The following is a 17,161-nucleotide window of genomic DNA, read 5'->3' on the forward strand; positions in this document are numbered from 1 at the left end:
CAAAGAGATTTTAAAGGAGGGAAAGGGTCTCATATATACAAAAAATGTTTGTGGCAATTTGTGGCACTACTTTTCTGTAGTGGCAAGAAACTGGAAACTGAATGGATGCTCATCAGCTTGAGGATGGCTGAATAAATTATGGCATGGGAATGTTATGGAATATTATTATTCTATAAGAAACAATCAGCAGTATGATTTTAGAGAGGCCTGGAGAGACTTACATGAACTGATGCTAAATGAAATGAGCAGAACCAGGAGATCATTGTATGGCAACAAGATTATATGGTGATAAATTCTGATGGACGTGGCTCTTTTCAACAACAAGATGACTCAGGCCAGTTCCAGTGATCTTGTGATGATGAGAGCTTTCTATACTCAGAGAGAGCACTGTGGGAACTGAATGTGGAACACAACATAGCATTTTCACTTTTTTTGTTGTTGTTTGCTTGAATTTTATTGTCTTTCTCTTTTTTTTCCTTTTTGATCAGATTTTTCTTGCATAGCAACATAATTGTATAAATATATATTCCAATATTGGATTTATATATATTTTTACCATATTTTAACATATACTGGATTACTTGTCATCTAGAGGAGAAGGATGAGAGGAAGGGCGGGGTTTGGAATACAATGTTTTGCAAGGGTCAGTGCTAAAAAATTATCCTTTCAGATGTTTAGAAAACAAAAAGCTTCAATAAAAAAAAAGAATAATGGCTTTCAGGTAGTCCAATGACTTGAATTATCTCTCTTCTGCATCAATTTTCTAGCTCAGTCGTATTTCCAATGAGATATTTCATATTGTCTTTTATTTTTTCATTCTTTTGGTTTTATTGTTATAAAATCATTAGCATCAATTTGCTCCATTTTAATTTTTAAGGCATTATTTTCTTCAGTAAACTTTTGTATCTCCTTTTTCATTTGTCCAATTAACCTTTTAAAAAAATTGTTTAGTGAGTCTCTCTCTCTCTCCCACCCCTCCAATTTGGTCAATTCTACTTTTTAAAGCATTTTTCTCCCCTAGCTTGCTGAGGTGGTGCCTGTGCTAGCACAACCTGTACTCTACTGTGCTCCACTCTCACCAAGGTGCCACTTTTCCTAACCAACCTTCTAAGTTATATTTGGTGTCTGTGTTCTCAGAGGTTGCCTTTCTGGAAATATGAATATTCATCATATTGATCATCTTTTACCCTTATTGTAGCTTTTTTTTGGAGGGGGGGGAGGAAATGTATGGGGGGATTTCTCCAGAATGGGAAATATACCATTTTATGAAGCAGTCTACTCTACTTTTAGATAGCTCTAATTGTTAAGAAGTTTCTCATTCATTGTTGCTATTGTTTGTCCTTTGTTTCCCCCAAGACATTAAGCCTAAATTTGCTTCTCTGAAATTTCTTCCTATCGATCATGGACTTTTTGATACTATAAATATGACATGTTGATCTGGTGATTAATTAATGAACATATTACTGGAATAATTGAATCATATCAAATTAAAAGTTTCATTATAAACAAATACATTTTTTTAAATATCTTTTTATTGACAGAACCCATGCTAAGGTAATTTTTTTACAACATTATCCCTTGCACTCACTTCTGTTCCGATTTTTCCCTCCCACCCTCCACCCCCTCCCCTAGATGGCAAGCAGTCCTATATATGTTGAATATGTCACAGTATATCCTAGATACAATATATGTGTGCAGAACCAAACAGTTTTCTTGTTGCACAGGGAGAATTGGGATTCAGAAGGTAAAAATAACCTGGGAAAAAGAACAAAAATGCAAACAGTTTACATTCATTTCCCAGTGTTTTTTTTTTCTTTGGGTGTAGCTGCTTCTGTCCATCATTGATCAATTGAAACTGAATTAGGTCTCTTTGTCAAAGGAATCCACTTCCATCAGATTACATCTTCATACAGTATTGTTGTTGACGTATATAATGATCTCCTAATTCTGATCGTTTCACTTAGCATCAGTTCATGTAAGTCTTTCCAAGCCTCTCTGTATTCATCCTGCTGGTCATTTCTTACAGAACAATAATATCCCATAACATTCATATACCACAATTTACCCAACCATTCTCCAATTGATGGGCATCCATTCATTTTCCAGTTTCTAGCCACTACAAACAGGGCTGCCACAAACATTTTGGCACATACAGGTCCCTTTCCCTTCTTTAGTATCTCCTTGGGATATAAGCCCAGTAGTAGCACTGCTGGGGCAAAGGGTATGCACAGTTTGAAAACTTTTTGGGCATAATTCCAGATTGTTCTCCAGAATGGTTGGATTCGTTCACAACTCCACCAACAATGTATCAGTGTCCCAGTTTTCCCGCATCCCCTCCAACAATCATCATTATTTTTTCCTATCATCTTAGCCAATCTGACAGGTGTGTAGTGGTATCTCAGAGTTGTTTAATTTGCATTTCTCTGATTTCTTCTGATTAATAATGATTTGGAACACTTTTTCATATGAGTGGTAATAGTTTCAATTTCATCATCTGAAAATTGTCTGTTCATATCCTTTGACCATTTGTTAATTGGAGAATGGCTTGGTTTCTTATAAATTAGAGTCAGTTCTCTATATATTTTGGAAATGAGACCTTTATCAGAACCTTTAACTGCGAAGATGTTTTTCCACTTTGTTGCTTCCCTTCTAATCTTGTTTGCATTAGTTTTGTTTGTACAAATACATTTTTTAAAAAAAGATTACAATATGAGTTTGAGATGTCTATAAGGCTTCCAGTTTGAAATATCTAGTGGATAGTTTGAAATTATTAGCTGGAACTCAGGAGAGAAGTTGAGACTAGATATATAAATTTGATAGTTACACAATAAATCACTGATTTACCCTCTGACTGCTTCCCCACTGTCTTTAGATAATTACAAATGAAACGACACCTCCCCAAATGTAAGCTTTCTCAGCACATGGATTTTACATGGTTTATAAATAAAATGTTAAATACCTACTTATTTTTCATTTACTCTCTTTCCAGAACTAAAGAATTTTTTAACTATTTAGTGACAAAACTGTACAGAATTTTGAGTGTAATAAAAAAAAAAAAAAAAAAGCTGCCATGTTCACAGAACATAAGAGAAGATTCAAAATATAAAGTTCATGTAATGTGTAGGACTGCTTGCCTTCTGGGGGAGGGGGTCGAGGGAGGGAGGGGAAAAATCTGAACAAAAGTGAGAGCAAGGGATAATGTTGTAAAAAATTACCCTGGCATGGGTTCTGTCAATAAAAAGTTATTTTAAAAATTAATAAATAAATAAGGTTCATGTAAGCTTATTAAATAATATATATATATATAACGTTCAGAACTAGCAATCTTCGCTTCCTTGTAGATTTTCTTTTGTTTTCTGGTATGCATCTTTTGCTTTATTTTTCCTCCCTTCCTCTATACACCCCCCCCCAAAAAAAGCTACAATAATGATAAAAGATGATCAATATGATGAATATTCATATTTCCAGAAAAATCAAGGTTACTTAAACTGAAGGAAAGTAAAGCAAGCAAAGACAAGAAAACATTAATATACAATGATCACAACAAAGAAGAAGAGGAGTAGGAGGAAGAGGAGAAAAAGGAAGAATAACAACATATATCGTACAAATAAAATTAATATTACAAAGAATATTAAGGGCTCCAAAGAAGAACTATGAGAAGATACTTCGTTCAGCTCCTTTAGGGTGATGAGGAACACTGCTCTTCCTTTTCTTTTTTAAAAAATTATTATAAGGAAAATCTCTGAGGAGTAAAAGAAAAAAGATGCCAGGGGAAATTAAGATAATGCAAAAACAAAACATACAAATAAAAATTTGTTTTGAAGAATGCTTGCTGACTGACAGATTAACTTATAAAATATTGAGATTAAATGGTAGGTGATTTTCTGGCTAAATGATGGTTAATTATAAATTCTAAAATACTAAAGAAGTGAGAAAGCACTTATTAAGCAACATTTATATTCCAGTCACTGTGCTAAGTGCTGAATGTATAACCAAACTTCTGCTTTTATCAAAGCTATAAAGTCAAACAATGCTACAGATAAGTTTGTAATACCTGAAAGTATTACAGAGAAAAAGGGTGATGTGGGCTGGGTTAGAAGGTTATGATGAAGAGCTCAGGAAAACATAATCGTAACGAAAGGGAAAAGTAAAAACGCACTGAAAGGGAGAAAACTTTACAGAACTATCAAACGATAATTCACAGAAGATTCCTAGAAGAATATCCCTATCTCAAAATTTCTGTTCAGAATCTATAGGAAAAGTAATAAGAATGTTTTTGAAATAAATACATAAATTTAGAAGAATAAGGGATGTTTCCAAATTAACATAAAGATATAAAATAAATTGCCTGAATAGATAAATAATAGAAATATTATCATATCTTTTTTAAAATTCACTCACATTTTAAAAATATAAAATGAGAATTTTTTTATCACAAACCTAAAGAAAGGAATGCCTACATAGAAAATATGATTGTCTAAATTGAATCGCAGCTGAACTGTCTCACTCCCTGTAAAAAAAATTACTTATTTAAGTTATCAATACTATTACTAAAAAAAGAAATTTCACATGTCCAAAAATGAAAATATAAGTAAGTCCAATGGTTTACCTTGGTATTCTCTTCCAAATCCTTGGTGTTCAAAAGTGCATGGTTAATTCGAAAAACTATCCAGTCAAAAAGGGCACTATATAAAGATTTTGCCATGGAGTTTCTGACAGTCACAGCCTATTAAAGAAAACAATAGAAGGGAAATTGTAATTGAAAGAAACCTTTTTTATACATTTTAACAGACAATGTTAACATTATTTTTAAATGAAACAATCAACATTCATTTAAAGGCACCTCACTATGAGCCAAATAAGCCTAGACCCAAGTGATGAAAGTATCTACCATCAAAGGGTGTATGGCCTATCAAGAGAGAGAACATTTGCTCATAAATATACACAATAAATGCAGATTAATTTTGAATAAAGGCTCTAAAATATAGTAGAAATTAAGAAAGGCATGATATGAAAGAGAATATTGGAACTAAACGGTAAAGAAAAAAAGACACATGAGTAAAGAGGTGGGGTACCTGCCAAGACAAACCCAGGGTATTTATGAACACAACTGGAAAATACATTTCACACAAATAAATATGGATACAAATGACTGGAGAATTATTAACTGTTCATGAGTAAGCTAATCCAACATGTCTATTTTACCTAAGTAATTTTATTTATTCAATGCCTTAACAATTAAACTATCAAAGAATTATTTTATATAGTGCTTTAAAGTATAATAAAATATCAGAATAAAAAGAGAATCAAAGAAAATAAAATGTGAAGGAAGGTAGTTTAGCTTAAAAGATTTCAATATATTAAAAATGTGTTAATCATCAAAACATCATTGCACTAAGAAAGATATAGAGGAGTAGATCAGCAAAATACCTTAAGATACACAATTCACAATAAGAATAGTAAATGACCACAGTAACCTACTGTTTGATAAATTCAAAGATCCACAGATTTGCAGTAAAAACTTAGCAAATGACAAAAATTGCTTAAACAAACAAACCTGGAAAACAGTTTGGCAGAAACTAGGCATAAACCAACATCTAACATTCCATACCAAGATAAGATCAAAATGGGTAATGATTTAGATATAAAGGATGACATCATAAGTGAAGGGAGCATGGAAAATTGCACCTGATAGATCTGTGACTAAGGAAGGAGTTTAATGAGAAAATGAGGTATCGAGGACTGTGGGAAGAAAATTGGGTAATTTCAATTACATAAAACTAAAAAGCATTTGCACAAACAAACCTAATACAAAATTAGAAGAGAAAAAAAGAAATTAGGGGGGAAAGTTTTTACAGCACGTTTCTCTGACAAAGGTCTCATTTCTCAAATATATGGAGAACTGAGCCAAACTCATAAAAATACATGCCATTCCCTAGTTAATAGATGGTCAAAGTATATGAACAGGCTTTTTTTTTTTTTTAACAAGAAATCATAGCTATCAAATCACTAGTGACTAGAGAAATGCAAATTAAAACAATTCTGAGGTATTATCTCAAAACCAGCAGATTAGCTAACATAACAGACAAGTAAAATGACAAATGCTGGGGAGTAAGTGGAAAAATAGGGGCACTAATGCCCTGTTAGTAGAGTTGTATACTAATTTAACCATTTTGGAAAAAGAATTTAGAATCATACCCAAAGGGGTGTGTGTGTGTGTGTGTGTGTGAGAGAGAGAGAGAGCGAAAGAGAGAGAAAGAGAGAGAGAGAGCACACACACGAGCACGCCAGCACAACTCTTTCTGTGGTGGCAAAGAATTAGAAATTGGGGGGAAGCTCATCAATTGGGAAATAGTTGAACAAGATGTGGCATATGATTGTAATGGAATACAATTATAATATATGAAATGAAGAAAAGTATAGTTTCAGAAAAACAGGGATGACTTATATGAACTTGTGCAAAATGAAGTAAGCAAAAAAAAAAAAAAAAAAAGGAAAATTTTGTACACAGAAATAGCAATATTATAAGGATAATCAATTGGGAAACTGTGAAAGACTTAGTCACTCTAATCAAGACAATGATTCAAGACCACTGCAAAGAACTTATGATAAAAATGTTATTTATGTTCAGGCATGAAAACTTATGAATTCAAATGCAGATTGAAGCATACTTTTTCAACTTTCATTTTTTTTCTCCTTTTTTATTTTGCAACATAGCTAATAAACATTTACATGAGGTTTACATGAGCTCCTTACTCCTGCTACTCCTCCAAGGCAAACTGATATCAAAATGCTTGCCTTGGAAGAGTAGCAGGAGTAAGGAGTAAGTATATACATACATATATATACATACATACATATATACATATATATATATATATAATTTTTTGAAATGTAATCAGGAAATATTTCACAAAGTAAATAAAATAGATTTTAAAAATAAAAATAATGAAACTGTTTATCAAAAAAAAAAAAAAGTAGGAAGGGGCATCTAAGCAATGAAAACAACCAATGAAAATCATGGAGAAAGGATGAAACATATAAGACAGGTTGCAAATGGCTTTAAAAGCCTAAGAAAACAGTTTTTATTTTCTTTTAAAGGTAACATGTAGCCACTAAAATTATCTTAGAAGATGAATGAAATGATCAAACTTGTAGTTTTAGGAAAATAAATTATCTGTACAATGGACACAAAAGTTGCAAACCTAAGTAACTGGAAGCATGATGGTGCATATGATGGAAGCATATAAGTGACTCTGGCCAAGTCACTCAACCCTGTTTGCCTCAGTTTCCTCATCTATAGAATGCGCTAGAAAAGGAAATGGCAAACCCCTCCAGAATCACTACTAAGAAAACTTCAAATGAGGTCACAAAGAGTTGGACATGAATAAAATGACTACATAGCAAATGATTTTCATTTCAAAACAGATAGGATTCATTTTCCTCAATGGAAACTGCCTCTTAAATCTACTATATATATAATCCATAATTACCCAATTTAATCAATAACACTCTAAGAAAAATACATGGGTGTTGCAGCAGAGAATGATACAGAACACAAGTATTTCTCTTTTGGTTATAATATATTCCTCCTGAATTTATAAATACCATACCAATGTCTCATTGTAAGATTATGATACAGGGCTGGCCAACAGCATGAAGAAAACTGGAAACTCTGGCAGGTCCTTGTAAGTGGGAATATCTTTAAATGAGACTCAATGACAAATTGGAGATCTCTCATATGATAACAACCAAAACTAAATTCAGAGAGAGTTATTACCAAGTTGGCTATAGGATGATTCTTTCAGAACTACAACTTCTGAATATGATTAAAATGTCAATTATCTCTTTTAGTAGAGGGAACAACAACAAGGATGAAATCACAGATATTTAAAGTATTAAAGAAATACTTGAAAGTCATCTTGAAAACTAAATCATCAGAAAGTAAAGCACATTTTTTTCTTTAAAAAATATTAAAATCAATAATTGTGTTCCTGAAAACTGAATAAATGAATAAAAATTTGAAAAAGAACTGAGTTCCTGACAGTGGGGAAATTATTTCACATTTTCAATTGCCCAAAGCTTGCCCAGATATAATATGCATCAAAATTTTTATGGTGATGTTACACAGATGTGAATCTAATGTCATAAAATCCAAGTAATTAAAAATGCAATTTACCTAGAAGGTAAAAGAAAGGCATATAATGCAATGTATCCTTACATGAATAAATTACATGCAAAAAATAACAAAAACAAAAAAAAGCCAAAGAAATATATAAGAGGAAAAAAGATGTGGACTGACATACTAACAGTGGATGAATAGTCCATTTTTTGCATAAGTATTCATGTAAATGTCACAAGAGTTACAGGAAGGGGACTTTTCTCTAGGTAGGTTTTATTTTTTAAGTTTTTCCCTTTCTCTTTTTCTCTCTTTTTTTACTTAATAGTATTTTATTTTTTCCAATTACATGTAAAGACAGTTTTTGATATTTACTTTTAAAAGATATTGAGTTCCACAATCTTCTTCTCTATCCCTTCTCCTACACAAGTGAAATGATTATAGGTTATAAATTTATAATCATTTTGAACATATTTACAGAACAGTCATGTTGTGAAAAAATATCAAAACAAAAGGGGAAAACCATGAAAAACAAAAAACAAAAACAAAAGTGAAAATAGTATGCTTTAATCAATATTCAATCTTCATAGTTCTTTTTTCCAGATATGGATAGTACTTTCCATCACAAATCTATTGGAATTATTGGGGTTTGGCTGAGAAAAGCTAAGTTTACCAAAGTTCATCATGACACAATCTTGCTGTTACTGTGTACAATGGTTTTCCTGGTTCTGCTCACTTCACCACTCAGAATCAGTAGTTCTTGGAAGTCTTTCCAGGCTTTTCTGAAATCAGTCTGCTCATCATTTCTTAAAGAACCATAGTATTCCATTACATTCAAATACCACAAATTATTTAGCCATTCTGCAATTAATGGGCATCCACTCAATTTCCAGTGCCTTGCCATCACAAAAAAAGTTGCTACAAACATTTTTGCACATGTGGGTTCTTTCCCCTCTTTTACATTATCTTTGGGAAACAGACCCAATAGTGGCACTAATAAGATCAAAGAGTTAGAGTAACAGCTTTTTTAAAAGCACGAAGAAAGGGGGGAACAGATGGATTTTATAATCTGTATTACCAGAGAGAATGGCCAGATTGATGGGATCACAGATTCAATGAGGTTTTAAAAAAATATTCATGCCTAAGGACATGAATCAAAGATGACTAAAGATTGTAATAAACATCAAATTTTTTTTTCTTTTTGGTCTACCTAAACCTGTGATTTCCTGACTTTCAGTTTCTCCCAATGAGGAAAATTTCTTTATTGCTTCAACTCAAGTAACTTGGACAGACTTCCTAATCTGTGATCAGCTCTTCTCCTCCTTATACCATGAGCTGTTCCTGTTCAGGTACCCAGACACAAAAACAAAACATCTATAAGATCACACAGGATTTTATGTAAACTTATGGTAGAAAAAGAAATTGAATAAGCTATCAACTAACTTCCTGAGTAAAAAATCTCCAGCGTCAGATGGATTCACAAGCAAATTCTACCAAAACATTTAACAAACAATTAATCCCAATACTATATAACCCATTTGGGAAAAGTAGTGCCACCAAAATTGGTGCTGATTCCTAAAAAGAAATACAGAAAAAGGAAACTATAAACCAATTTTCATAATGAACATTGATGCAAAAATTTTAAATAAAATATAAACAAAAGGGTTAGAGCAATTAACACGGAGGAATTGTACACTATGATCAGATAGAATTTGGAGTAGTTATTCAAGACTAGTTCAATATTAGGAAAATTATAAGCATAACTGATCACACTGATAACAAAACCAATAGAAACCATGTGATTATCTTAATAGTTTCAGAAAAAGCCTTTGACAAAATACAACATTCATTCTTAATAAAAACAGGAGACAACATAGGAATAAACGAAGCCTACCTTAAGATGATAAGTGTCTTTATCTAAAAATATCAGCAAGCCTTATCTTTAATGGGGATAACCTGGAAGCCTTTCCATTAAAACCAGGGGTGACACAAGGATGTCCATTATTAACATTATTATCCAACATTCTATTAGAAATACTGGCTTACAGCAATAAGAGAAGAAAAAGAAATTGAAGAAAATAGGATAGGTAATGAACAAACAAATGAAGAAACATGATATGACAATATATTTAGAAATTCCTATAGAATCTACTAAAAAAAAGTTATCATGAATAATTAACATAAAGTGCAAAGAATGAAGGTCACAAAATAAACTTACATAAATTGTCAGCAACAAAGTCTAGGTTTAGGGACTCAAATTCATTATTTGACTAAAACTAATGGAAAAACTGGAAAAAAAGGATGACAGAAACTAGGCATAAACCAACATTTCACACCATATACCAAGGGAAGATCAAAATGGGGCAAAATTTAGAAATAAAGGATGAGAGCATAAGCAAATTAGTAGAACATGGAATAGTTGACTTGTAAAATATGTTGATAAAGGAAAAATTTAGGGCCAAACAAAATATTAAAGAACATTATGAAAGTTTTATTACATAAAATTTCGAATGATTTGCAAAAACAAAGCCAATGTAACCAAAATTATATAAGGAATGTAGGAAACTAAGTAAATTTTTATAGTAAATATCTCTAATAAAGGTCTCATTTCTTAAAGATAAAGAGAATTGAGTTAAATTTTTAAGAACAGAATAATTCCTCAATTGATAAATAGTCAAAGGACATGAATAGGCAATTTTCAAAGATATCAATCTATGCCTAGCATATGAAAAAGAATGCTTGAAATGCTTGAAAATGTTGATTAGAGAAAGAAAATTAAAGAGAAAGAAAAACCATTTCTAAGGTCCTATACCATACTTATTACACTGACTAATGTGAAATAAAAAGGGAAATGCTAAATATCAGAGGTGTGGAAAAACTAGGATACTAATACATTTTTGGTGCCACTGCAAATTGATCCAACCATTTTGGAGAGTGATGTGGAACTATGTCCAAAGATTGTGCTTGCCCCTTGATCCAGCAACATCACTGCTAGGTCTATATCTCAAAGAGATTTTTTTTTTTAATGGAATATAATCTATTTGCAGAAAAATTTTTATACAACATCTTTTTGTGGTACCTAGGAATTCAAAATCCAGGTGAGGCCTATTAATCAGAGAACAGATTAATAAACTATGAGATTATTACAATGAAATATCATTGTGCTATAAGAAATGACAAGCAGAATGATTTCAGAAAAACCTGGAAAGACACATATGAATTGATACAAAGTAAAGAGCAGAGTCAGTACAAGGTACAACTTTGAATGAGTTGGCTATTATGAACATTATAACAATCCAAGATGATCCCAAGGGACTCCTGATGAAAAACGCTATTTTGCTGCAGAGAAAGAACTGATGTTGTCTGAATACTGACAAAAGCATACTATTTTTGACTTCCATTCTTTTTTATTGTTTTTGTTTGAGTCTTGAACAAAATAACTAATATGGAAATATTTTATATGTCTGTAAATGTACAATTTATATCAGGTTGCTTTACCTGATATCATAGGAAAGTAAAGGATAGAATTTGGAACTCAAAACTTTTTTTACATTTTTTTTTATTATAGCTTTTTATATGAAAAACATATACATGAGTAATTTTTTCAACAATTGATCCTTGCAAAAACTTCTGTTTCAACTTTTCCCCTCCTTCCCTCCATCTCCTCCCTTAGATGGCAGGTAGTCCCATACATGTTAAATATGTTAAAGTATATGTTAAATACAATATATGTATACCTATTTATACAGTTATCTTGTTGCACAAGAAAGATCTGATTTAGAAAGAAGGTAAAAATTACCTGAGAAGAAAAAACTAAAACGCAAGCAAACAACAGAAATAGTGTAAATGCTATGTTGTGGTCCATATTCATTTCCCAGTGGTCTTTCTCTGGGTGTAGCTGGTTCTGTTCATTACAGATTGATTGGAACTTATTTGGATCCTCTCATTGCTGAAGAGAGCCACATCCATCAGAAATGATTATCATATAGTATTGTTGCTGAAGTGTATAATCATCTCCTTGTTCATTTCACTTAACATCAATTCATGTAAGTCTCGCCATACCACTTTGTATCCATCCTGCTGGTCATTTCTTATAGAACAATAATATCCATAACATTCATATACCACAATTTACTCAGCCATTCTCCATTCAATTTCCAGTTTCTAGCACTACAAACAGGGCTGCCACAAACATTTTTGCACATTCAGGTCCCTTTCCTTTCTTCAATATCTCTTTGGGATATAAGCCCAGTAATAACACTGCTGGATCAAAGGGTATGCACAGTTTGATAGCTTTTTGAGTATAGTGGAACTCAAAACTTTGAAAAAAAATCTTTAAAAGTGTTTTTACCTGTAATTGGGAAAAAATAAAATAATATTCCATTTATTTATTTATTTATTTTTGTCTTGCAAGGCAATTGCGATTAAGTGGTTTAATTGCGATTAAGCCCAGCACATATATACTAATTGTTAAGTGGTCTGAGGCCAAATTTGAGCTCAGTCCCTCCTGATTCGAGTTGGTACTCTATCCACTGTGCCATCTGTAGGGCCCCAATAATCTTTTTTAAAGGAAAAAAAAAACTACTAGGTTAACAATCCCACCAAAAAAGAAAATAAATCCATTCTATACTAAGGAAATAGTGAGGAAAGCAGAATATTCTTAATTCTAGGTTTCTTTCATGATATAGGAAAAGAGTAGTCATGAAGCGTTAAGAAGTAGTCTCTATTCACTTACTTAGAGCAGTGCTAAATGAACACCTGAAGAAGCAATAAGACCCAAATAAATATTCTATATAGTACACACTTAAAAATAACTCTAAAGTTGGCTGAATTTATAAGGAGAATACTTGGGGAAAGAGTTTGAAACACTAAAGATGAAATTATTGAAGCAGGTTGGCTCCACTGCTCAAGAATGGCCTAAAGCTAAAAAATACTTTAAAACAAAGGAAAAGGAATACAATCTGAAAACTATAGATAACTGATTGAGAAAAAGTTACAATACATTAAAGAGATGGTAAGCCAACATATAAAAAGGAAGACATGATTACAAAAAGTCAACAGAATTGATGTCAAACAAAAATGATTTCCTCTCTTGACAGGATTACTAAATGTGTAAATTAAGAAAAATGATGCTGATATAGTTTACCTGAATTTACTTGAATTTATTCCTCAAACTATTACAGTGGATAAGATAAAGACATGAGAAGAGAATGAGATTAAATGACTTAGAACTCTAGGTCAATGTCAACTTGGCTGAGATTTCCTATAAATGATCTGTGTTTGGCCTTGTTTAATTAACATTCTTAAAAATGATTTGAGTAAATGAATGTTCATCAACTGACAGATAATACTTAACATAAAGTGATAATACACTAAAAGATCTCAAAAGGCTTGAGCACTGAACTTAATCTAATAAACACAATATAACAGGGAAACAAGTTAAAGATAGTATTTCCTATGTATAAAATGGGTATGAAGTTCAGGGAGAAAAGTCCAATGCTACATTTACCTGCCACCATTTGCTCATTGATGAGCATCTATTTTGTTTCTTTGTTATCACAGGATGGACTGCTTAAAATGATTTGGTAGATGTAAGTCTTTGATCTTCTCTGAGTATATTCCTAGTAAGAGATCTACAGATCAAAGAATATGAAAATCTTAGTCATTTTTTTTTTAAGAGCACAATTCCAAATTGTTTTCCAGAATGGCTGAATCAACTCAAATGTTTGTCAATATTCTATTGGTGAATTTGTCTTTGCAATGCTTCTAACAATGACAGTTCTCCTCTGTCAATTTGTGAGTATGATTCTTCTATTTACACACACATACACACACACACATACATACACACACACACACACACACACACACACACACACTTTGTTAAATCTATATTTGTTATAAATTTTGAATCCTTCCTGATGTTCTGCTGGGCACATGATAATGTCCTCTCTTGTTTTGTATTGCTTTTCTCTTTTTTCTTTTTGCTTCTTCTGTTTCTTAAAATAAAATAAACTAGGAAAAAATATTGGTAAGTATGAAGTAAAAACTCAATTTTGCTTACTTATATAGAGCATTCTTATGTTAATAGTTTTAGCGATAATTGCTCCCATCTTTTGATTCCTTGGGTTTTTTTTGATCACACAAAAGCTTTTCATTTGTACATAATCAATGTGACCTACTTTATCTTTTCTAATTACATCTATTGCTTATTTTACAATCCTCCTGTTCTCCTCTGATTTATTTATAATGTTAAAGAGTAAGAATGTATGTCTTTTTTTTGAGCTTGCCATGGTATGAGGTACATAACACATGCATAAACCTAAATTCTGTCAGAGTGATGAATAGTTTTTTCTCAGCAGTGCTTGTTGAACAGGAATTTCTTTCATAAAGAACAGTTCTTCAAGGAGCTAACAATCTACAGGGGAAATACATGAATATATAAAATGCAAAATATGAAACAATATGAAGTGGGGAAAAGTATCAATAAGCCGTACAGAAGAGGAATACCCTGAAATAAATCTTGAAGGAAGATAAAGATTTTCAGATAGCTACTTACTGAAGCTACTAAGTCCAGAAATCTCATCTCCTAAATCTGCATACCCTCAATTCCTTATTTTCCCTCATCTTATATATTCAGTTAGCAACTCTTGTCAATGATAAATTTACAATTTCAGGTGTGTTTATCCTTAATTCTTATCTCTTCCCTATCCCATCTATCCTTCACATTGCTGATAAACTGACATTCTCAAAGTATGTGTATAATCAAATCATTTCCCTATTCAATAAGTTCAAGAGACTCCATAACATCTCTGGGAACAAAGATTTACAAACTTCTCCATTTAGCACTTAAAACCGTTGACAAACTACATTTTCAAGCTTTTTCCAAGATTTTCCTTCACTCATGCCATGGTCCATCTAAACTGACCTTGTTGTTTCCCACACATTAACATTCTATCTTTTATCAAAATGCCTTGGCAGACACCAATCCTCATGTCCAGAATGCATTTTCTTCTACCTTGGTTTTTCTAAACCTTTAGCTTTCTTCAAATGCCTACTTCAAGTGCCATAACCTTCAACTACCCTTATCTTAATATTATCTTCTATTTTCTTTAATAGGTACACATTTACCTAGATTCTTGAGGGCAGATAAGATTTCAGTTCTGTATTGCCAATACCCAGCAGAGTGAGTAGTCCATTAGAGGTACTTAAAAAGGATTACTGATTGATAAAAACAAGAAAAGCAATCAAGCAGATCATCAAATCCTTAGTCATTCATTATTAATGTGCAGAATATAAATCCACTGGGCTTACTCTTTTGCTGATCAAAAAAAAAAAAAAAAACTTATTTAAATCAACAACTCTTATGCAATATTAGCAATAACAAGAGGTGATGTTTTTATGTTTGTAAGGCACTTTAAAGTTGCAAAGCATTTTAAACTATCATATCCCTTAATCCACACAGCAACTCTATGAGGTAAAGGCTACTATTATCTCCATTTGTGTAATAAGGAAATTGAAAACAAAAAGACTTAAGACTTTTCCATGTTGACAGAGATCATGTTTAAGTGTATGATAAAGAATTCAAGCCTACTTTTCTTATCTACAAGTCTAGCATTCTATCCACTCTACAACATTGTCTCTAAGTAGGGTAAAATGAAGCCTTAATGATAGTCTTTCTATACTGCTTCCCATGTCTATTTTAATACTGGAGAACAATGGTATCACACTAAAATAGAAAGAGATCTCTACATGTTAAATGTTGACTTTAAAAACCACAAATTAAATGTATTTTATTTATTTTGCTAAACATTTTTCAATTACTTTTTTTTTTTTGGCTGAGGCAATTGAGATTAAGTGACTTGCCTAGGGTCACACAGCTAGGAAGTGGTAAGTGTCTAAAGCCAAACTTGAACTCAGGTCCTCCTGACTTCAGGACTGGTGCTCTATCCACTGTGCCACCTAGCTGCCGCTTTAATTACACTTAATCTGATTTAGCATATATATAGTGTAATGTTTCTTGTTAGATGCAAGGAATTCTTGGGAAATGAAAAAGAGTAAAACATGCACTCAAAAGTTGTGCCCTCATATTCTGAAGGATGCTTTACATAAAGTACAAATGCATAAGGGATATCCTGATGATGAGATACTTTTGATATATTGATAACAGTGTACTGGTGGCATTGGATCCCAGAAAAATAAAAAGAATTCTCATTGAAATACAAGGCCACATGAAAGAAACTGACCTAGAACCAAATAATTTAAATCTATGAGTTATTAAAATTAAGATAGATAATTTTGTGGTGTATTCCGACAGCTATACAATACACAGCTGCTGATCACTGCTCTAAAGAATTATAAAACAGGAATAGGTTGAGAGCTGAGCTGGTAGAAGAAATGGATGTCACAGATCCATCCCATGATCAAAGTACTTGATAAAGAAAATGCAAATGTATGGCACAAAGAATATTCAAAAAAATAAAGTTAAATTTTTATGTGAACTGAATTTTAAACAGCCAATATAAAGCTAACATATCATTCTCTTTAGAAGTAGAAATAGTTATAGGCCTAACTCTCTAGAACTTAATGTTATAAAGAATTTCATCCACTTCAAACTATAGGTAAATTACTTCTAGAAATTTAGCAGCTTCCACAAGAAGGTTTTTGGCACTGGAGATAGATAGGCAGCTCAGTGGATAGAGTTCTACGCTTGAAGTCAGGAAGATCTGAGTTCAAATCCAGCTTCAGATACTCACTAACTGTGTGACCTGGGCAACCTCTGTCGCAATCCACTGAAGAAGGAAATGGCAAATCACTACAGTGTATTTGTCAAGAAAACCTCATGGGCAGTACTAGAGTACTAATCCATGGCATTACAAAGAATCAGACACAACTAAAAAAAGATAAGCAATAATAATTTAATAGAGTCAAGTCCAAGGCTGAAAAATATTTAAGAGAACATATTGGATTAATTTGAAGAAATAAAACAAGCTTTTGATACAAAAATCTACTATCAATATTCCTATAATGATGACACATGGT

The 17,161-nt window shown here is 32.1% G+C and overlaps 1 protein-coding gene across 12 annotated transcripts in view; it reads right to left on the reverse strand.

The window, feature by feature from the left end:
- The window catches only part of MYO9A (myosin IXA), a 301,754-nt gene that overhangs the window by 153,293 nt on the left and 131,300 nt on the right, over positions 1-17,161 (reverse strand). For all 12 annotated transcript variants that reach the window (XM_031956316.1, XM_031956313.1, XM_031956318.1 and 9 more), the window contains one exon: positions 4,610-4,726. In XM_031956316.1, the coding sequence (XP_031812176.1) occupies positions 4,610-4,726 (117 nt within the window). The remainder of the gene's footprint in view (positions 1-4,609; positions 4,727-17,161) is intronic.

The sequence above is a fragment of the Sarcophilus harrisii genome, chromosome 2 (assembly GCF_902635505.1).
Source record: "Sarcophilus harrisii chromosome 2, mSarHar1.11, whole genome shotgun sequence".
NCBI lineage: Eukaryota > Metazoa > Chordata > Mammalia > Dasyuromorphia > Dasyuridae > Sarcophilus > Sarcophilus harrisii.